This window comes from Catharus ustulatus, chromosome 3, assembly GCF_009819885.2.
Source record: "Catharus ustulatus isolate bCatUst1 chromosome 3, bCatUst1.pri.v2, whole genome shotgun sequence".
Classification (NCBI taxonomy): Eukaryota; Metazoa; Chordata; class Aves; order Passeriformes; family Turdidae; genus Catharus; species Catharus ustulatus.
The window spans coordinates 110,324,780-110,345,837 of record NC_046223.1 but is presented as its reverse complement, the minus strand read 5'-3'; the positions used below and the strand labels follow the sequence as shown (position 1 = coordinate 110,345,837).

At 51.9% G+C, this 21,058-nt stretch overlaps 2 protein-coding genes and 1 long non-coding RNA gene across 3 annotated transcripts in view; 2 read left to right on the top strand and 1 right to left on the bottom strand.

Annotated features, from left to right (window-relative positions):
* The window catches only part of LOC116994475 (lipid droplet-associated hydrolase), a 111,037-nt gene extending 107,477 nt beyond the window's left edge, over positions 1–3,560 (top strand). Inside the window, exon 7 of the mRNA XM_033056193.2 lies at positions 430–3,560. Coding sequence (XP_032912084.1) covers positions 430–621 — 192 coding nt within the window. The 3' untranslated portion in view covers positions 622–3,560. The remainder of the gene's footprint in view (positions 1–429) is intronic.
* A 10,693-nt stretch (positions 3,561–14,253) lies between these two features.
* LOC116994720 (growth/differentiation factor 7-like) lies at positions 14,254–17,854 on the bottom strand. Its single transcript, XM_033056624.1, has 2 exons — positions 17,527–17,854; positions 14,254–15,221 (listed from the first exon to the last, which is right to left on the bottom strand). Exons 1-2 carry the CDS (start codon positions 17,852–17,854, stop codon positions 14,299–14,301), a joined length of 1,251 nt encoding a protein of 416 aa, XP_032912515.1. The 3' UTR covers positions 14,254–14,298.
* An 832-nt stretch (positions 17,855–18,686) lies between these two features.
* On the top strand, positions 18,687–20,830 carry LOC116994149. Its single transcript, XR_004417421.1, has 2 exons — positions 18,687–18,869; positions 19,771–20,830. It is a non-coding gene; the product is annotated as an uncharacterized LOC116994149 (long non-coding RNA).
* The last annotated feature ends 228 nt before the right edge of the window (positions 20,831–21,058 follow it).

Sequence of the window (21,058 nt, the reverse complement as noted above, 5' to 3'; positions counted from 1 at the left end):
ATAAGGAGGAAGTGTTTTTACAATGGGGGTGGTGAGACACTGGCACAGGTTGCCCAGAGAGGTGGTGGATGCCCCATCCCTGAAAACGTGGGAGTTTGAGCTAAGTGATGTAAGTGAAAATGTGCCTGGGGCTGGGCTCCATGGACAACTCGATGTTTTTAGCCATAATAAGAAATTTACTGAGTCAGCCAGGCTTTCACAGCAGATTTCTGTTTTCAGAGTTAAGCCTATATTGTGTTCTACAGTTTTGCAGGTGTGGAAACTGAGGTGCAGAGCATTTAATTGTCTTCATCGCACCTGCAGACCTGGAAACAAATAAGAAATACCAATCTGCTATTCCCCACATGCATTACTTAATTCCAATTGTTTGTATTGGTTGCTCCACTAGTAACTTTCCACACTGATTATTTGATATGCTGTTCTTTCTAGCTGATTTTTTACTATGGAACTGGAGACCGCTGGTGCCCCCAGCACTACTACGATGAGATCAAAATGGATTTTCCAGACGGGGACATTCGGCTGTGTGAGAAGGGGCTGCGCCACGCCTTCGTGCTCGACGCCAGCAAGGAGATGGCTGCCATGATCACAGACTGGCTACAGGATGATCTGACCAAATTATAAACACTAATTCACTCACCAACAAGAAAACGATGTAATTATTTTGTGAACGTGTAAATTTTTATTGTGAGAGAATCTGTCTTATTTTTTTTTTCTGTTTACTATAGATTATGGCTTGTTTTCTATTGAGATGTTTTAGAGAAAGTTAAAGAGAGTCTGGCTGGTCCAAAGTATAGTTTTATTGACTCAGTGCTTATGTAGTTTCATCCTGAGTCTTCAGGACTCGGGAAGACTTGGCAAGGGTGGAATATTTATTGTCTGCTGGCACTCTGATACAACTGTACCTGAGCTACTACCACCCCACTCTCTGCTGGAGAAGTGTTGGGATGTGGTTGGATCCTGGCAGTGGATCCTGGCACGCTGTGAAAGGCCTGGCCCTCTCCTCGTGTCTCACCCATCCCTGTTAGCCAGGTGCAGGGCAGCCAGAGCAGCCCAAGGCCCTGCACAGCCCTGACCTTGTCTCCTCTGGGTCAGAGGGGCTTGGTGGTCAGGCTGAGTTTGGGATGAGTTCAGGGAAGATGTTTAGGTCAGGTGTGCAGTTTCTCCAAGTCTCACCAGGGGTTTGGGGCACTGCCAGGGCTCCACAGGGTATTAGAAATGCTGTAAGGTATCTGTGGCTGCTCAGCAAGGGAATACATAAGGATCTCTTACCTGGAACGTGGCCAAGTGTTTCATTTTTCAATCGACTGTAGAGAAGGGAAAGAACACTGGTCAAAAATGCCAGTATTTAAAAGTTAAAATGGATTGCAGAATCCATGTGTAACAACTTCTAGGTGGCCTAGCCCTCCTAATGAAGTCCATGAAAACAGTGCTTGCTCAGCAACTCTAAAGAATTAAACCACTTTTGATGCATGTCTAAATTTCAGTTCTTTGCTCTAAGGACTGAAGTATGAAATTTTCTGCCAAGCCACAAATTAGGTAAGTTCACCATCAGAAAACATCTGTTACTGTGCCACGGCTGCACCGTGACATGGCATGAACGTTACTGTTGAGAACCAGACCCTTGCATGGTGCTGACATGTTCCTGTTCCTCACATTTGGTGAACCCTTTCCTTTACAGATGGAAAAAAAAAATAGAAAAAAGCATCCCACCAGTTGTGATAACAAAAGAAGTTAGAGGGAATAGCTAGAAATGAAAATATTGCAAGTAAGTGGAATGGAGCCAAGTGTAATCAGGAAAAGCTTTCTAGCCATGAACCTGTGAAATAGTCTCCCTGTGGAGTTCATAAAGACATTTATAAATAAGCAAAACACTACAGAGTATAGTCAGGGGAGGTCCTGCCCTTGCAAACAGATGAATTTAGATGATGCATTGAGTATCTAACTTACATGATTTATTACCAGTTTTGATACGTGTGAGAATGATATTGGAGAGTGTTCTCTGGGATGCAGAAAGATCAATTAATTGCTTGGTTTTCTTACATGATTATACACACCCCTTCCACTGCTCTCTAAACCCCCCTTGAACCTTTCACTAATATTTAGAGCAACTTGTAATAGAGTTCAGTTCCTGGATATTCTGGACTAGTTTTCAAACCTGCAGACTGGATTTAAGTGACCTTCTCTGTATCAGAAACTGGTTTAGCTTTTGAGACTAGCCAGTGAATTTTCCAATTACACTGCCACGTAATGAAATGGTACTGATGAGTGGGGCAGGAATGTTGGGAACACAGCTTCAGCAGCATGGGGAGGAACCAGACACGTTCACAGTGAGGGGACTGTGCCCATGCAACTGATTCTGCTCATTGGAGAGTCACGGGACTTTCCATCTTTTTACAGGTCCATATTCAGTCATGATCAAAACATTCCTTGTGCTCACTGTAGAAATCCATAGTTGTGTGTGTCTGTGATAGCCCCCAGATGTTGGCATCAGCCCAGTTGGATGGCCTTGTGGCAGATACTCCCTGCATCTGTTGGCTGAGGTGCTCCCTGGGGCAGAGCCAGGGAGGACATGCACATACGTGGAGATTCATTAATGTACACATATATGTACCTGTGCACCTGTTTGTATGTCAGCAGCATAAAAACTACAGTTCACTTGGATGTTTTGGTTTGCACTTTGATCTGGTTGGACAAAACATTTGTTCCTCGAAGTTTGTGGAGTCAGGCAATGGACAAAGACTTTGTGGGAGTTCAGCTGTTGTACTGGATCTCCTGAGACCAGATGGAATCCTGCATTAACCAAAGATGACAAGCAGCTACTACAGCCTGGAAACTGAAGCACCTACAAGATGAAGTTGTTTACAGTGCATTATGCGTATACTTTGTATGAGGAATTAATTTAGCAATACTTGTACTTGACTTGTGTATGCCTTTTATACAAAAGTTAATCCATTATACTAAATCCTAATTGCATTAAGACCTAAACTGAGATTAGGTCTGGTCAGGATGGCCAGATCTACTGCAGAAGAATGCCTTACAATTTTCTTAAAAGAATTTTCTCTAGTACTATCAAAACCATATTGATTCAATTGTTACCTTTCTCCTAGAAGCTGTTACTGTAAGGCTAAGATCTGAAAATTTGCTACTCTATTCATTGCTAAAACACACGGGCCTAGATTCCACAGCTGTATTTCCTAGGAGGAGCAGATCCCACACAGTGAGAATCCAGCTCCTCAGAAGCCCGTGGTGTTCACTGTCACCCCAGGCAGAGTGTCAAAAGTGCTCGTGGTCCAATGTGCCAATTTGCCATGAAAACACAGTGTGGTTTTGCCTATTTTAGACTGTTTAAGAATTCTTGGAAAACCTATCACAAATATATTGACTGTAAGCTGTAGCACCTACTCACTGTCATTCACATCTGTGCTTGATTCTCACCACACAAGTAACCCTGCTAGTGCAGTGACTTTGATTCATGTGCAAGTGTTTTGCTAGATCGATACCTTTTATTAAAAGTACACAACTCCAATAACAAAAATAAAGAAATTTATGGTAAAATGTAATTTGATTCTTTGTTTTGGTAACTTGTTTAGTCCTTAGTTCAGCTCCTTTATTACTTCATGCATACAAAATCTACAAAAATACTTGCCAAACCCCAAATTTCACATGCGATGCAGACATCTGCCAAGTGCACAGAAAATCCGTGGGTGGTAGGCACCTGACTCGCTTAAGCATTTTTATCCAGAGCCCCTCCAAAATAATCAATCTCTTTCCCCTTGCTGCCTCCAGCTCCATGTTTGCTGCTCTGAATGAGCTATAGAGTGTGTGGATCAGTGAGGTTTGTCCCTTCAGGAAGCTGGATGAGTGCTTGCCCAGTGTTTATGGTGAAGAATTTGGAGCTGGACTCCAAGCTAAACACCAGATTCTTGACTCATGGAGACAGATTGCATACATGAGCCACAGCAGATAATCTCTTCTCTGCAGCTGAGGTCATTTATGTATTTATTTTACAGAAAATGGGTTTACATGTGCATCCACCCCCCATCCCTTTCTTCGGTCTAGCTAATTGCCAGCAAAGACTTTAAACAAGATGTTCAATGTTATCATTTTAAAGTCACTCAAACTATTACTGGGTTTGGATAAACTCACTAGACCCAAGAGACTTGTTTTAACTCTGTGTCACAGGTCATGCTCAGACTCCCAACCACAATAAGTTGCTGAGGCTCTTCACTTGCAGGCAAATGTTCTCTTTCCTGGCACATTTACAAAATAAGAATGCAGAGAGCGTTTGTGAGTGACCAGGAACTATTAAAACAGCATATATTTCTGGAGCAGCTGATGGGGGTTGAGCACAGGCAGCAGATCCAGCAGTAACAGCACAAGCAGCTGCCAGGAGCGATCGTTGCTCTCAGTAGCATCACGCAGAAGTTATGGAACAGCCTAACATTCGTGCTCAGATGGGACAGGCAGGGAGGGATTTAATTAAAAACTCTTCCAGAGTGCTTGAGCTGATAGTCAGTGGCCTCGTGTTTGCCTATTGCAGCAATGTGCTTGCAGGAGAATAGCTGGGTTGCAGAAACCAGTCTGCAGCAGCTAATAAAATACAGGGTGGTTTTAAAACATCTGACTGCACCTGACTGCAGGGTCAGACACTCAAAGATCCTTCCCCTCCTGTTCGAAGCAATTCACACTGAAGGAGGAAATGGGGGGGAGGGGCTCCCACTCTCCCCCTTTGTGAACATCTTCAACAAAGCCCCCAGACTCTGAAATACTGTGCTTCATCTATTGAGAGCAATCCATGAGATGAGATAACTTAGAATTAGGGAAAACAGGCTTTCCCAACGCCAAGACTCATCTACTCCTCTTCCCTAACAGGCACCCTTAAAATTTGATAAGTATTCAGCTGTTCCAGTCTAACTTGTAGGACACAGGAAGACCATTGACAGAACATAAATGGTTTGAAGTGCTCTCATCATGCAGGGAGTACTGTAACTCATGGGTGCTTATAGGAAAGAACTTGTATTTTCACCCTCAAAGTAAACCCACGGCATTTTAAGCATCAGAGTGGTCCAGCCCCAATTCAGATCATGTCCTGTTTTACCAGTGTTTTACATTTTCTTCTGTTGTATTCACATGTGACATTGGACATCTCCTCTGTCCTTGCTGTGCCTTTGATTTCTCTTCAGTTATAAATTAACTATTTATGTTGTCAATCACATGAGCAGTCTGCAGTGCTGTGGAGTAAAAACCCATGTCCATCGAACACAACAGCACTCCCACTGGTTTCAGAAGACACTGGTGCAATGCCTGTGAATAATCATTTGCTCTCACCCTTCAATGTTCTGCACATTCCTGTAAAACTGCTCACAGAGTGGGCCAGGGGGCAAGGGGTGAAATCCTTTCCTGCCTCCCTCCCCAGAGAACCTTTACCAAAGGATCCCCACCTGTGGGGATGCAGGATACCAACCAAAAGGGGAGTCCTGCCTGGTCTGGGGCTCAATGTGCACTGGGAATAGAAATGACCATGCCTCACTCCAGTTCAGTTCTCCACCTTTCTTCTGGGTCTTGAAAGCTGAGTTTGTTATGTCTAAAACTATACCTGATGCCTTGAGGACTTCCTCCATGCCTCCAAGTGTGCTTTACTCCACACTGCCTACTCACAGTACTGTGTGCTTAGGGCTCTAGGAGAGAGTCATAATCCTTATTACCTTCACTCTGTCTCCAAAGCACTTGGGTGATGTCCATTGCAGGAGCTCTGCTAAAGCACCTCACTGAGTCCAGTCTGCCCTTGAACACTTCCAGGGATGGGGCATCCACAGCTGCTGTGGACAGCCTGTTCCAGTGCCTCACCACCCTGACTGAACGGAATTTCTTCCTAATATCCAATCTAGATCACTCCTCTCTTAGTTTAAAACCATTCCCCCTTGTCCTATCACTATCTGCCTGTGTAAAAAGTTGCTCTCCCTCTTTTTTTATAAGCCCCTCTTTAAGCACTGAAGTCCACAATGAGCTCTCCATGGAGCCTTCTCTTGTCCTGATGGAATCAGTGAAGGGAATCCTGTTTGGCTGGCTGGAGCTGGGTAGCTTCTCACCCTGGCAGGTGAACACTACTTAGAAAGACAGGGAAGAAAAAGGACATGCATTTTGATGATAAATCCATCACAAACACTCACTGTTCTGTGACTTTATTTATTGGAAAATACCTATGGCTGCCCTGGAAGGCAGTTTAAAATGAATGGGTATTTCATTTTTGGTTTAACACCTTAAGTAGCCCAGGCAATAAAGGTGGTTTACAAAGGCTCCTCTCGTTTTAGGACACAGGCACAAGTCATCAAAAGAAAGTCTTGCAGAGGTCTATTTATCAATAAAATATTTAATAAACTTATCTGTACAAAATATTAAAAAGGTTATTGAAGAGTATACAAGAATATTTATTTAACAAATATATACTGCTATATAATATATTCAAGAAAATATAGATTGCTGTTTACAGTTCATTTACAATCCCATATGTACAATCTATTTAAACTTTAGATACACACAAACAATGCATTTACACCATCACATACAGAGCTATCTTCTTTAGAGAGATTTCACACACCCAGACCTGAAAAAGCTGAACAAATACATGGATAGTTCAGAGGCACACACAGGGATATGAGTATTGCTTCAAAAATCATAACTACTAGAAATACAGCTATTGGAAACTTTTTCATTTTTTGATATTTTCCTTTCTAATCAAAGAAAAGAACATATAAATAAAACCACGACTGACCAGCAGAGAGGCTCGGTTTGTCAAAGGAACTCCAGAAAGTGTTGACTTGACTCTAGAAACAGAGCACACAGTGGTGGGACACAAAGGGACTGAGCAAACTGGATCAGCATTGCTCCCGGCTTCATCTGAGACAGGGAGCACCAGGAGCAGGGCAGGTCTGTGCTGCACAGGCAAGTGCCCATTTCCTTGGGGCAGCATCTCCACCAGCTTTTCCAGTGGGAGCTGCACAGCAAGACATAGCTGGTGACTCCAGGTGGGCACAGCCCCTGACTGCTCCTCAGGCTGTGAGCTCCATTGGCAAAGGCACTGCAGAAGCACCTCAGGCACTCAGAGCTTTCTCTAAAAGGTTAATCACTCACAGCAGGTGGGATCAATGTAAGCAGGATGATCACCCCCTCCCTGGGCAAGGAGAGGATGAGCTGCTTCTACAAAATGCCCCATCCCAGCTGATCCCTTCCTACATACCCACTAAACTCTGGCACCTTCAAGGACCAAAGCCTGGCCCCTTCCTGTGTGACCATCCCTTTTCCTGGCCTGTGGATGCTGTTTCACACTGCTGCTGCTGCTGGCTGAGCTCCTGTGAGCCCCTTGGTGCTCAGCAGTCCTGGCTCAGCTCCCTGGGATGACCAGCTTGCGAGCAAAGCAGCCCTAAACTTTGCCTCCTGTTTATTCCCTACTCTTCTTCCCCCTCTCTTCACCACAGCAGGATGGAGGAAATGAATGAAACACCACAGGGAACACCACCATCTCCCCAAAAACTGGGGTCAACGCCACAGCTCCCAGGGAGGCCAGGCTTGGCCCAGCCTCTGGGTCTCATTCCTCTGGTGGTGGCAACAACACAGGTTGTGACAAAGAGAAGGAGAGGGGAGACCCAAACACTCCCACCTTCCATCAGAAAGGCACCTGAGTGTGTGACCCAGTAGGTCCCCTCCTCACACTGGGGTCACCCCTGCCAGACCTCCCCTCTTTGTCCCCTTCCCAAAGGCACAGACTGCACCACGTCCTCTTGCTGCTAAGTCTCAGCCTTCCCCTCCTCACCCTCCTTCCCCCACCAAACACCACAGCAAGTCTCTGCATTCCCCATCCTGAAAACCCAAAGCATGAGCACAAGTATCAAAGCAGAAAAATGAGCCCACAAAATGCACCACTGAAATATTAAGTGGTGATGACAGAAAAACGGAGAGCAAAACCTGCTGAAAAACCATTGAAAACGTGTGGAGTTCTGGTTTCATCCATGCAATGAATGGGAATGGATCAGGCTTTGGTTTAAGATTTCTCAATACTGGTTCCATGCAAATGCTCTGCTGCCAAAGCTTCCTACCCTAGCGCATCCATTGAGCAAGAGTCAAACATGGTGCATCCATCAGCCTGCCAGTGCCCCTCCCCTCCCACCTACTCCTGCTGCTCTCCAACATGGAAAATTCAGGGGTTGTCTGAGCACTGCAGCCAGGGAAAAGCAGACACAGGGCTATTTGTTTCTTGAGGTGTGAAGATGCAAAAATCATCCTTTAAGATACAGAGTGGGTTCCGTGGTCAGTGGGTTACACCAGCATGAATTCCAAATTTTTGTCATTTTCTGAAGACCCAGATCATTGGCTGATAGGACAGAAGTGATTTCCAGAGACATCTTTGCACCTCCATGTACTTCACAACACATTGTAGTAGGAACAAAGAGCTTAGTAGGACTGAATGCAGCTGGTTTTGTCTTGGAAGATATAAACCTGCTTATGACAAAATTGAAGGTGTCACACACACCAGCCTGGTGGAAATCTCGCTCTTTTACCAGCCATTAATTCAAAGATAGGAAAGACAGAAAAACTTTCCCCCTCCCACAAAAAGTCACAGGTTCCTGACCACCAGCAACACCCTGCCCACAGAACAGGAACTCCCAACTCCTTTCCTCATTGTGTTTTCATGGAGGACACACTCCCACAGTGGGGACACAGCTACACTCTGCTCCTGCCACCCTGCATCTCCATTCTGAGCCCACATAAAGGGATCCTGATGCCAAGGGAGCTGCTCTGAGGCCAGTGGGACACACATGATCTGCTGGTCATGAAGACTTAAAAAAACAGAGTCACACTGCTCTCAAAGACCTTGCTTTTTCCCACACTGGTTTTCCCATCCACTCACCTACCCAGAGCATGATGTGAAGAGAGAAAAACTCACCCCACAACTCTAGCTGCACCCAGGACAGGGGACACAGCAAGTGATCTGAGGGAACTGCCCAGTCAGGGCCCATGAGACAGCCCTTTGCTCTGATCATCTGCCAAGCACAGTGCCACACAGCCCCATTTCAGGTGACAGCCTCTGTGCACTACCCAGGCTCTCATTGCATTGCCCCACAGAGGATTTTTCTCCCTGGCACAGACAAAAGAGAAGGCACTTGGATTTCAGACTCCCTCCATGCTCAGCAGGAAACCACGGCATTTCCCAGTGGTTTCAGTCCAGCACTGGTGAGCTGGGCTGGTGTTTATGGTGTATCTGCCAGGTTAGCATGGCTCTCATGGGTTCTGATGTAACTATAAACCCTGCTATTGATACAATCACCACAAGCAGAAACTCAAGGCACAACTTCTGTTAAGGCTGACGAGCAAAGCCATGGCATCCCCTCAGTATCCAAGGTGCTCTGCTCCACTGGCCCAGCTGTAGCCCTTGGGACCTGCATTCCCAGGGGGTCCTGAGTGATGGCCCAGCCTCTCTTGTCTCTCCCCTGCCAGAGAGGGGTGTGTGTGTGTGTGTTTGCTGCTCCATGGGGGCCACCACAGGTGACTCTCCCTAAATACCACTTTTGTGCATGTGGGATAAGGGTTTAAAACTGTAAAAGGAGCTGTTTGTTTTGCAAGGGGAGTGTGATGGAAAAATCACTGCAGCAAGAGCTGTGCAGCCAAGGGTTAAAACCCAGGGGTGCAAACACACACAGGAGTAGCTGGCACTCAAAGTTGAGCAGAAGGCTCAAGGGGTTTCCTTTTAATCAGAACTGTGCCTTTGCAGCCTTTTCCTCACGGGTATGCCAACCATCAGCCAACAGGCAAAGAGGATGTGGCTCCATCTGCCAGTGCTGATCAGAAGTCAGGCCACTGGGATCAGTGTAGCTGTGCCAGGATGAAGAAGAATTAAAAAGCAATCATTCCTTTTTTAAAAAAAACAAAATCTGTGATTCTTGAGAAGTATTTCTAGCCAGAAGCACCCCTGGTGACCAGGGTTAAACAGGGCATAAAGTAATTTTGCTTCTGACTGCTCCTGAAGGCAGTGGCTTCAGCACAAGCTTAAAGAACCCCCAGACAAGGCACACACACCAGTTAGTCCCTGTCCCAGCTGGGCAGGCTTCCCCAAGTCCCAGCCCCAGTGCTTCCAAGTCAAATGAGACCACTCTGCAAGTTTGCCTACTCCTGTGCAATTACATTCCCTGTCAGAGAGGAGGGAGCCAGTTAAGCATGGACACATAGTCCTTTTCAAATGTTCAATATTTCTAGTTTCACTAGTAATTATATCCTGCAGATAAAAATGGTGCTCAAGGTCAAACAAATCCTCCAGGAGAATACACACTGCATGGAAACTGTTTGGGTTTGTTGTTTGTTTTTGGGGGTTTTTTTTAACTGGAAAGGTTGTATAAATACTGCAGACTGAGAACCTATAATTATCCATTAAAATCACTCTGAGACTGCTGAATTAATATTTGTCCATGTTCAACCTTTAGTCTCATATTTATAAAGTTTACATGTTCCCAAAAATCAGCTCAGGCAAGAGGCAACTGATCAGAAATACATTTTTTCTGGGCCTTTCCTTTGGCATTTAGAGGATGATGTTCTGCAGAGGAGCAGCTCCAGGGATGGGGGCTGGGCTGGGCTACCACCATTCTGCAGCCAGTGCCCCACCAACCTCTCTCCAAGGGCAGGATTCACTGCTCCTTGCCCTCTACAGACACATCCCTGTGTTGCCCCAACAGTGCAGGGCTGCAACAACTCAGCTGAGAGAACCTCCCTGCCAGGAAAGGCTTTCACACCCACCACTTCCATCTAGAATCATGTAATCATTTAGACTGGGAAAGATCAAGTCCTACCATCAACCCCACACCACCACCAACCTGACCATTAAACTATCTCCTCAAGTGCCATATCCACAGAGTTTTTGAACACCTCCAGGGATGAGGACTCTGCACTTGCTGGGCAGAGCTTTACAACTCTTTTTGTGACTTTTCTTCCCCAAATATTTAATCTGAACCTCTGCACATTTGCAATGGCTCTGGTGGCTGTTGGCCAAGACTAATCCCACTGTTTGGTGCAATCTCCAAACCTGCCTGGGAGGGAGCAGTGGTGGCCTTTGCTCTGGAAATACTGCTCTGGGAGCAAGGAGCAACGAGACAGCCAAGCCCTGCAGCTGATACTCGCTCAGGGGGAGCAGCACAGTCACCTACCAAAGCCCCCAGCCCCACTCTCCTCCAGCCTTGGGCTGGTCATACACATCCCCCTGGAGCAGCCCCAGGCAGGAGCTGCCTCCCCTGACTCATCCGAGAAGCAGGAAGAGGATCCAGCTCCATCCCTTGCGCTCTCTTTGTCCTCCAGAGGTTGTTTGCCCAGGAAAAGAGCAGGTGGCACTTGGCACAGGCCTCAGCACTGCTGGGCTCCTCTTGGGGGATGAAGTTTTGCTTCCCCCACCAAATACCCCTGTTCAGGGGTGCCCAGAGCCAGGAGAGCCAGGCTGGGTTCCCAAATGGGTAAAACCATGGACAGCATTGCTGCCAGCAGCACTGCACTCTCCCCAGATCTTCCCCTCTGTCTATTGTGGTGATCCAGGCCATGGAACTGCAGTAACTGAGCCACTGCTTTTGTCCCCAGGACCAGCAAAGCCATCATGGGGTTCAGGACAAAAGCCCCAGCAGTGGGCACTGCCCCAGAATCGGGGCTGGAGTGAAGTGTTTCAAGACCCAATCTGTCACCCTGCTCTCCATCAGCCACCTCCAGACCTGAGGAGGGTGACATCTGTCTGTTCCTTGCAACTCTGGCTGAAAAAAACCACAGGAACTGGGAGTCATTGGCATTACCAGCCCTTGGACACAGTACCACGGGAGCAGATCTCAGGACACCTTTCTGGTGGAGGCTCACAAGAGTCACCAGCCAGCAGGGGCTGCCAGGAGCTATATATATATCTGCTTGGATTTGAACTGCCCATGAACCTTCACCACAAATATTTGGAGGAAGGGGAGGGGGTAAAAGAAACAAAAACATTTTTTAAAAATTGTCTCAGCAGTGAGAAAAACTATCAAACAACTGAAGGCAATTGAAAAATTAGGTACTTGCAAAGCTTGGTAACTTTATAACTGATGTGGAATCTGGCAGCTCGAGCACTGCTGTGCCAACCTCCTTCCCCAAGCAGCTGTGCTAAAGCCAAAGGACAGAGGAAATCCACAAACCCTCTGCTCACCCCTCCTCACCCACTCAGGAGCCTCGGCCTTCCCAAATGCCAACAGGGAGAAAACCCATGGCATGGACCTGATCCTTCCTCCCCACACCCACGACCTCCATTTCTGAGCATCCCCCAGGAGACAGGTACACCATTAACACACATTTACACTCATGCTGAGGTAGGGAGATGGGTTTTCCTCTTGGATGCATGGATGTAAAGCCAGAGGAGCTCTGCAGGTGTCAAGGGGGTACATGAGACTTACGGGCACCACACTTGCTCCTCTGAGCTGCCACCTGCCCCAGCCTGAGGCTGCAGAGCAGGCTCTGTGGGTGAGGATGGAGGGAGGCTGGGGGTGTTATCCCAGTGGATCTGTCACTGCTTTCAATGGATACATTTACTTCCTACTGATGCACTTGTGGGGAAAGGGCTGTTGAACCTCACCAAGGCTTTTCTGGTCTTTGAAATCATTTGGATCTCAGTGGAGGTCTTTGAGGCAACTCCCTCTCTGCCCGGGCCAGGCTCAGCCCTCCCAGCAGAACACTCCTGCCATGGAGGACAACTGGATTTATGTAGGAAAAATCCCATGTTTTCCAGCAGGGATTTATCTCCTCCAAAAGCAAACTACCATCACTAATAGGCACTGATGCTTACACACCAACACTCTGCCCACAAGAAAAAAACAAACCATCAAACACAAAACCTGTGCAATTACATTTCTGGTCTAAACCAGCCCACCCAGGCAAGCCAAAGTTTGGTACCAAAAGCCACTGAGGTGCAGCAGAAATGCTTCCCAGCATCCAAAGCACACCCTGGCACAGATGAAGAGCTCCTCTGGTCTAAAGGTGTGATTTACACACAGTAATTTATGAGTTACTAAAGCCCTGCAGCCCTTTCAGGACACGTCAAAGCACCCCACTTCATACAGCAATCCCTGAGGGTAGCACTCAGCCCTCTGCATGGGAAAGGTCTCTTCCTGGAAGATCCAGCTCTCTTAATGGAGCAGGGAGCAGCCAGCACTCCCAGGAGGGAATCAGCTCCCTGGGAAATCGATGCCAAAGGAAGATAGGGTGGAGCTTAGTGCTTTTATAAGACTATTTGGAAAGAGAAGAACTCGAGTGAAATGGCTCTTCTCTAGGGAACTTGGGACCTTTGTTTCTCTCCAGACATGCTCAGGATGGCTGTGTGACTTGTGGGCCTGATGCTGGGTTCCCAGTATGCCTTGGAAATGCAGTTTTGTGCAGGAAAAGGAGGGGACTCACCAACCAGTACCTCCTGCAGGACACAAACAACAGCGCCAGCGCTTCCAACCACGAGGAGTGAGGAACGCTAATGCCTCCCAGGGCCACTCCCATCTTTTTAAGAGTATAAGATCTGCTTTGGATCTGACTCTTTTAGCCCCTGGTTCTTCTTTCCTGTCTCCCCCAACAGACTCACAATCCTCTCCCCACTGCAAACAGGTCTGGACCAAGGGATTACAACCCACGCTAGCCACAGGTTCTCCACTCCCTGCCTTCCTCCAGGAGGCAATCCTTATTTTTCCACCAGGAAAGCCAGGGCAGCAATTTGAAGACTGCCAGAAAAACTCCTTTAACTCAAAGAAAAGAGCATTCCTACCTCACCTCCATCCCACTGCCACAGCCAGAGGGTGATGCTGACCCAATCCCTCTGTTGCAGACACTACTCCACCCCAGGTCATCATTCCAACCAAGACAATTTTGGAAAGACATTTTCCAAAACCTTTGGGAAAGAAGTTTTCAGCTCCACTTATGCAAAACAAGTGTATCAGGCAGAACTGAGAGGCTAAGGAGACGTTCCCTTGGGGCTCTGCCAGGCTATTGTGGCCCCCTTTCCAGGGGGGAACAGGCAAGGCACAGAGATGGTGGCAGCCTCACAGTCTCAGAGGGGCATCCCCCATCCCTCTTGGGGCCATGGCCAGGGTGACCCAGGGAAGACAGGGGGCACCTGCTCTGAGCTTGGCTTTTGGAAAGGCACACACCAAAATGTGTATGTGTGTGTATATATATATTTTATATATATATATTTATATTTTTATATATATATATAAAATGGGCAGGGCTGCTGAGCAAGGCCAGGAGGGATAGGGAGAGCTGCAGAAATTGCTACCTGCAGCCACACGTCTCCACGACCATGTCCTCGTACTGTTTGTAAACCACATTGTTCCCAGAGTCTATGTAGAGGATGCTGATGGGGCTGAGCTTGGAGGGCACGCAGCAGCTCGGGGGGGTGGACTCCGGGTCCATGGAGTTCATCAGGGTCTGGATAATGGCATGGTTGGTGGGCTCCAGGTGGGAGCGCAGCGGGAAGTCGCACACCCCCTCGCAGTGATAGGCCTCGTAATCCAGGGGGGCGATTATCCAGTCATCCCAGCCCAGCTCCTTGAAGTTCACGTGCAGGGGCTTCCTGCTGCAGCGAGTCTTCGCCTTCTTGCCGTGGCCTCTGCCCCCGGACCGCGCGGCCATGGTGGTCCTCCTCTTCCTCCGCTTGGGATACGGCTCCTGGCCAGGATCAGGGGGCTCCAGCAAGGGAGGGCTGCCCAGGGCCTTGATCTTATCCCGGATCTCCTTGAAGAGGTTCTCCTTCCTCTGGGTGCGGGAGAAGGCCACGAGCAGGGCCCGCTCGTGGGGCTGCGGCCGGGGCTTGCCGAAGCCCAGCTGCCGGGGCGGCAGGAGCTGCCCTGACCGATCCGAGACGATCCTCAGCTGGAAGCACAGCAGCTTTCCCGAGAGCGAGCTCTCCCTCTGATCCCGCAAGGCCTCCCAGACATCAAACACCTCCCATCTGGAGGAGTCCGTGTCCAAAATGTCCGCAGCCCTGGAGTCCAGCAGCCGGGGCTCCTCGCCGTCCCGGCTGGGGCAGGTGGCGAGAAGGAGGTGCTGGAAGGTGCCTTCGGGGGACTGCGCCAAGCTCCGGTTCTCCGGGAGGGAGCGCAGGATCCGCAGCTCTGCGCCCGTCACCTCCTCTGCCTCAGGCAGGCTGGAGATGTCAAAGAGGTACCGCTGCTCCAAGGCGGATGGGGAGGCATCTGGAACAGATAACACAGAAGAAAAATAAAAGGAAAAAGTATTTAAATATCAGTAAGCCAAAGCCAAGCTGTCATTAGGGAGGCGCAAGGGCTGCAGAGGTAATGGGGAAGATCTCACGGTGCAACACAGCTCCCTGAGCATCCCAGCGGGACACAGGCTGCGTGTCCTGCACCCGGCAGCGTCACTCTGGCTGGGGGCACGAAAAACAAAGGGGGAGGAGAAGGTACAGAGGGAGGAAGGAATCAATTCAAACAAGTGGCTTCTCATCCGCACTCTTCACCACATCCTGAGGAGGCTTTTCTGCCTCCTCCCAGGTTTTCCAGTGACCCCAGATGCACCACTATTCTGTTTTGGCACAGAAACCACACCTGAACCTTCGAAGCACATTACCATCGCCTATCAGCAGGTTGTCACCCATTTCTTCTGCCCCAGTTTCACACACTTTTAACATGCTGTTAAAAATTCCACTTCCCCCTTGCAGGTCTGATAGAAGCACCCACAGCAGCTGAAAGTGAGCCCAGCCTCAGTTTGCCACTATTTTTAGTGGATCCAAAGACCTGACACAGATTTGTGCAGTTTCTGGCACTGAATAAATTTACTCGATGTGAATTTAAAAATGAAACACCAGAGGAGGTGGAGCTGGGCAGAAGAGATGAATTGAGTTCTGGAAGGGCTTTTTTTTTTTGTTTTCTCCCTCGTTAACGAGAAACCTGACCTGGACATGCTGCAAACATCTCTACTGTGCCCGGAGCGCCCCGACCCGCTGCCGGCAGAGCCCAGCCCGACACAGCCCTGCCCGACACCCCCGCCGGCAGCGCCCTGGTGCAGCCTGCACTCCCTGCCACTTGCTGCTGCTGCTATTATTATCATTAACAGTAGTATTATTATACATTATAGCTATTAACATTACTGTTTGAAAAGCAGATCTAAAATTCCTACGAGAAGCAGATAAGAGCAGATAAGCAGATCCCTTTGAAGAGTTCATCTGGTTTCGTTTTGCGCTGAAACTTCCCAGGACCTATTCGCAGTTTTCGCCCGGCTCTCTCAAGCCGAGCATTGCCCATCGGAGCATCCTCCTCCCGGTCCTGCCTCGTTGCCCCGACGTTTCCCCATCAGCTTCCAGCAAACCTGCTCCCGCAAAGGCTGCCGGCAGGATACGGCTCCTTCTGGGTGCGGGAACAGGGTTCGGGGGACTCTCCCACCACAATGCAGCCGGCGACAGGCACGGGGTGCGGCTGCCGCTGCTTTTCAGTTTGCGTTTTCATTTTATTCCATCGGGAATGCATTATTTTTTTTCCCTCCAGCCGAGCGAACTTGGCGGGCAGGGCGCGAAGTATTATATACACTCATATTTGTTAAAAGTATATCGTTAGGCGCGTATATGCACTTGATGATGATGATTATTATTATTAGATTCGCGGGTATGAAGAGGGCAAAAGAGGGCGAAGAGGCGGAAGGGGACGGCGATGCCGAGCTCAGCCGGCGGCGTTAGCGGGAGTCGCTCCGGAGCGCCGCGGCCGCCGGGGGCCGAGCGCCGGCCGGGGCTCCGTGGCTGCGCTCCCTCCGTGGCCCGGCCCGGCCCGTCGCGGTGCCCCGCGGAGTTTTTCGGGCTGCAAAGGCTCTAACAGGACGGGGGATGCTGCGCCGAGAAGCCGCTCTCAAACTGTGCGGCACAGCCCGGCCCGCATCAGGTGCCGAGAGCCGCTCATCCCGTCCCGAGCCGCATCCATCCCCAGCACCGAGCGTCATCCTCGACACCGACTGCGTGTGCAGCCCCATCGCCAGCCCAGACCCGCGCTCTGCGCCACGCTCAGCACCTGTGCCAGGCACAAAGCTGCTGCTGTACCCATCGTTACCCTCCAGCCGTATGCTCACGTACAACCCCACTCCCAGCCCTGCTCAGACGCGCGCACGGCTGCATTCCCGTTAAACAACCGGGATGCGCAGCTCCTATCCCGTGAAGCATCCCCGCTCTCACCCCGTGAGGAAACCAACGCACTACCCCATTCTCCAACCAACGCACAATCCTATCCCAGGCACGGCCCCGTGCTGGGACCAACACGCGAGCATCCTCTCCGTGTGCCATCGCGTCCCCAAACTCACGCTTAGAGTGATACAAACCCCGCGCATCCATCCTCACGTCCACACAGAGCCCGAACCCCACACTCACGCTCAACACCTCTCCATCCCCAAGCCCCATCCTCATCCCCAAGCCCAAGCACCGACTTCTCTCGGCCCGACGGCGGGGTCCCGGCGGGGCGGCCGCTCCGCGCTGCCCTGCCCGGCCGGGCTCCCCGCACTCACCGCTGTGCGCCCGCTCCGCGAAGCCCGTCACGGTGTCGGCGCGGCGGCCGGGGGCGCGGCGGGCGGCCAGGCGCTGGTACAGGGCCACCATGTAATGATGCGGCACCACCGTGCCGTTGCGGAGAGCCCCGTCCCTCCGCGGCGGGGAGGAGAAGGGGGAGGCGGCGGCGGCGGAGGAGGAGGAGGCGGAGGAAGGCGCGGCTGCCGAGGGTCGCTGGGGAGCGGCCGCTGACGGGCCGCGCACGGCGGCGGCCTCCAGCCCGCGGCGGAGGCGGCAGGCGCCCAGCAGGCAGAGGCAGAGGGCGGCGGCGGCGGCGCGGAGGCGCATGGCGGCGGCCCGGGGCTCGGCGCGGAGCTGCTGCCGCCGCCGCTCCCCGCCCGCTTTTGAACATCGTCTTCGCCCGCCGCCGCCGCCGCCGCCGCCACAGCCGGGCCCGGCCGCCCGCGCCCGGGGGCGCCCCCTGCCGGCCGCCCGCCCCTCCCCGCCCGCGCCGCGCCCGCCCCGGCAGGTGAGAGAGCCCCGACCCCTCGGACCCAGCCCGGCAGGTGAGAGAGCCCCGACCCCTCGGACCCAGCCCCGACCCCTCGGACCCTTCCCGGCAGGTGAAAGAGCCCCGACCCCTTGGACCCAGCCCCGACCCCTCGGACCCCGCCCCGGCAGGTGAGACAGCCCCGACCCCTCGGACCCCGCCCGGCAGGTGAGAGAGCCCCGACCCCTCGGACCCAGCCCGGCAGGTGAGAGAGCCCCGACCCCTCGGACCCAGCCCCGACCCCTCGGACCCAGCCCGGCAGGTGAGAGAGCCCCGACCCCTCGGACCCAGCCCCGACCCCTCGGACCCTTCCCGGCAGGTGAGACAGCCCCGACCCCTTGGACACCGCCCCGGCAGGTGAGAGAGCCCCGACCCCTCGGACCCCGCCCGGCAGGTGAGAGAGCCCCGACCCCTCGGACCCCGCCCGGCAGGTGAGACAGCCCCGACCCCTTGGACACCGCCCCGGCAGGTGAGAGAGCCCCGACCCCTCGGACCCCGCCCCGGCAGGTGAGAGAGCCCTGACCCCTTGGACCCCGCCCGGCAGGTGAGAGAGCCCCGACCCCCTTGGACCCCGCCCGGCAGGTGAGAGAGCCCCGACCCCCTCGGACCCAACCCCGACCCCTCGGACCCCGCCCCGGCAGGTGAGAGAGCCCCGACCCCTTGGACCCCGCCCGGCAGGTGAGAGAGCCCCGACCCCTTGGACCCAGCCCCGGCAGGTGAGAGAGCCCTCGGAGCCCCTTCGGAGCTCGGCCCGCCTCCACCGCCAGGTGAGAGACTCCCGTACCCATCGGATCCCGCCCGGTCCCCCGGCAGGTGAGCGATCCCTCAAGGCTCCGGCTCCCCACCCAGTGGGTGCACCCGCACCCCTCATTTGGCGGGGGGACCAGCGTCCCACAGCCCCGGGCCAAGGCGTCACCCCAGGCTGACTGTGGGGTGGAACGGGGTTGTGTTTGACTTTGGAAGGCGACCCCAGTTCGAGATGGTGGAAGGTTGGGGTGCACCGCCACCTCAGTTTGCAGGGGTCATATTTCGGAGCGGGGAACCCTCCACTGAACCGTGAAACTTCACCCCGTATTGGAGCGGGTCACCCACCACCCCGTACTGGGGCGGGGGTCCCGGTCCCACACTGGAGATGGGGCAGTCCCGGCTCTGTTTCGAGCGGAGGAACCACCACCTCCTGTTTCGGGCCGACCCCTTTTCCCCGACGCTGGCCCGCAGGGGGTGATGCTGGTGGCGGGGCCGGGCCGGGGGAGCCGAAGCGACCCGTTGTGGGGCGGCCCCGGGCTCCCCCCGCCCCGCTCCGAGATGCCCCGGGCTGCCCTGGGCTGCCCCAGCCTCCATCGGCCCCGGTAATTCCGCCTCGGAGCCCGACACCGCAGCAAAACAAAGACCCAGCCGGGCTGCGGGCTGATGTTTTCCCTCGCACGGAGGGTTTCCTTGGTAAAATTCAGATGTTTCCTTGGGTCTCGATTAAAATAACAAAGTGGGGTATTTACTAGGATGTTATTTCAAGTCTCTTAAGTCCCTGGTTATGTCTGTTGCGATTTCTCCGCAAATACAAAAACAAGCGCTGCGATGATTTATTTGAAGGAATGTAGGTGTTTCGCCAAAACAAACACGGCTTTTTTTTTTCCTTCTCCCCCCCGAAACAATCGCTTCTCACGAGCATTTGTCACTGTAGCCTCTTGTATTTCTTTCTGCTGCAATTTTACAGGTGTCTTGTCACAGTATCGCGAGCGGGTTTCTAATGCCAACCAGCGGCTTTGCTCGGTATGTGCACACACACTGTGCAGGGACACGGACGCCACTCCCAGGACACCATCCCAAGAAAACCCCATCCCGAGAAACTGCTGTCCCGTGCAGTGCTGGATGGCCTGAAGCCGTTTGCACACCCTGCACAGCACTTGCAGAGTTCGCACAGCCTTTGCACAGGGTTTGCACAGCCTGTACGCGGAGTTGGCGTGCCTTGCATGGCATTTGCACACGCAGCCCTTGTTCACACCTTGCACACACCATCCCCTAGCAGTTAGTGACCCCCCAGCTGGGGCAGGAGGCAGAGGAAGGGCTGGCAGAGCAAGGCTTCATTAGCTGTTATTCTTCTGTCAGTCCCTTATTCAATCCAGCCTGATGCTGTTCAGATACTAAAGGTCATTTTTAAAAACCATCTGACAAGACCTCCCAGCCCTGAGGCCTCACTGCCCCCTGGCCAGGGTGCTGAGGCTCTACTCGGGAGCCCTCCCAGAACCAGAACATGGCAGCAGGGCTCAGGGCATCTCTTCCCAAAGACGGGAAGGCTGAAAAGCACTGTCCAGTCCTGTCCCCCTTCATCCCACCTCAAAGAGCAGCCCCGGGCTCCAAACTGTGCTCCTGATGCCCCCACTGCAGTGTACGGCAGCACTCCCTTTCCTGGTGCTGCCCAAGGAAAGGATCAAAAGGGTCAGCAACAGGATGGAAGGATGACGGGGTGGAAAGGACTGTCAAATGGGCAGATGAGTCTATCCCTAAACCTCTGGGCTTCTTGCAATGGTTTCTGGAGCATCCTGCCTGGAATCGTTTCACACAGTCAGTTTTATGAGAAAGTGAAAGGTACACAAATGGTGAGTGTGGGTCTAGCCTCGGGCCCCCAAGTCTGTACATCCTCCTGCAGACTGGGGTGCAATGTACCTGCCACACATGTGCCCCAAGCCCCAAGCTTCACCAAATTCCCTGGGCTGGAACTGTCACTGCATTTTTGATGTGTATCTTTCAAAAATTAAAGTTATATTGATACAACAGACAGCTGTGCCTCCTGTTTGTTCTTTCCCCACAATTTTTTTTGCCCAGTCTTCTTCTCAGCCCCCACTGTGGGCACCAGGGCCAAATCCCTGCCTGCTGTGAGCTGGCAGAGCTGAGCAATGGGTTCCTGTGCATCAGTTTGCACCACACCATCCCTGTCCCTGTGTGCAGCTGTCCCCATGACAGAGCCTTGTGCTGCTGGGTGACAAGAGCCGGATCCCTGCATT

Coding starts and splice junctions, on each gene's coding strand:
- LOC116994720 (XM_033056624.1), bottom strand. CDS start 17,854: ATGCGCCTCCGCGCCGCCGCCGCCGCCCTCTGCCTCTGCCTGCTGGGC. Junction 15,222..17,526: donor CGCGGAGCGGGCGCACAGCG/GTGAGTGCGGGG, acceptor TATCTGTTCCAG/ATGCCTCCCCATCCGCCTTG.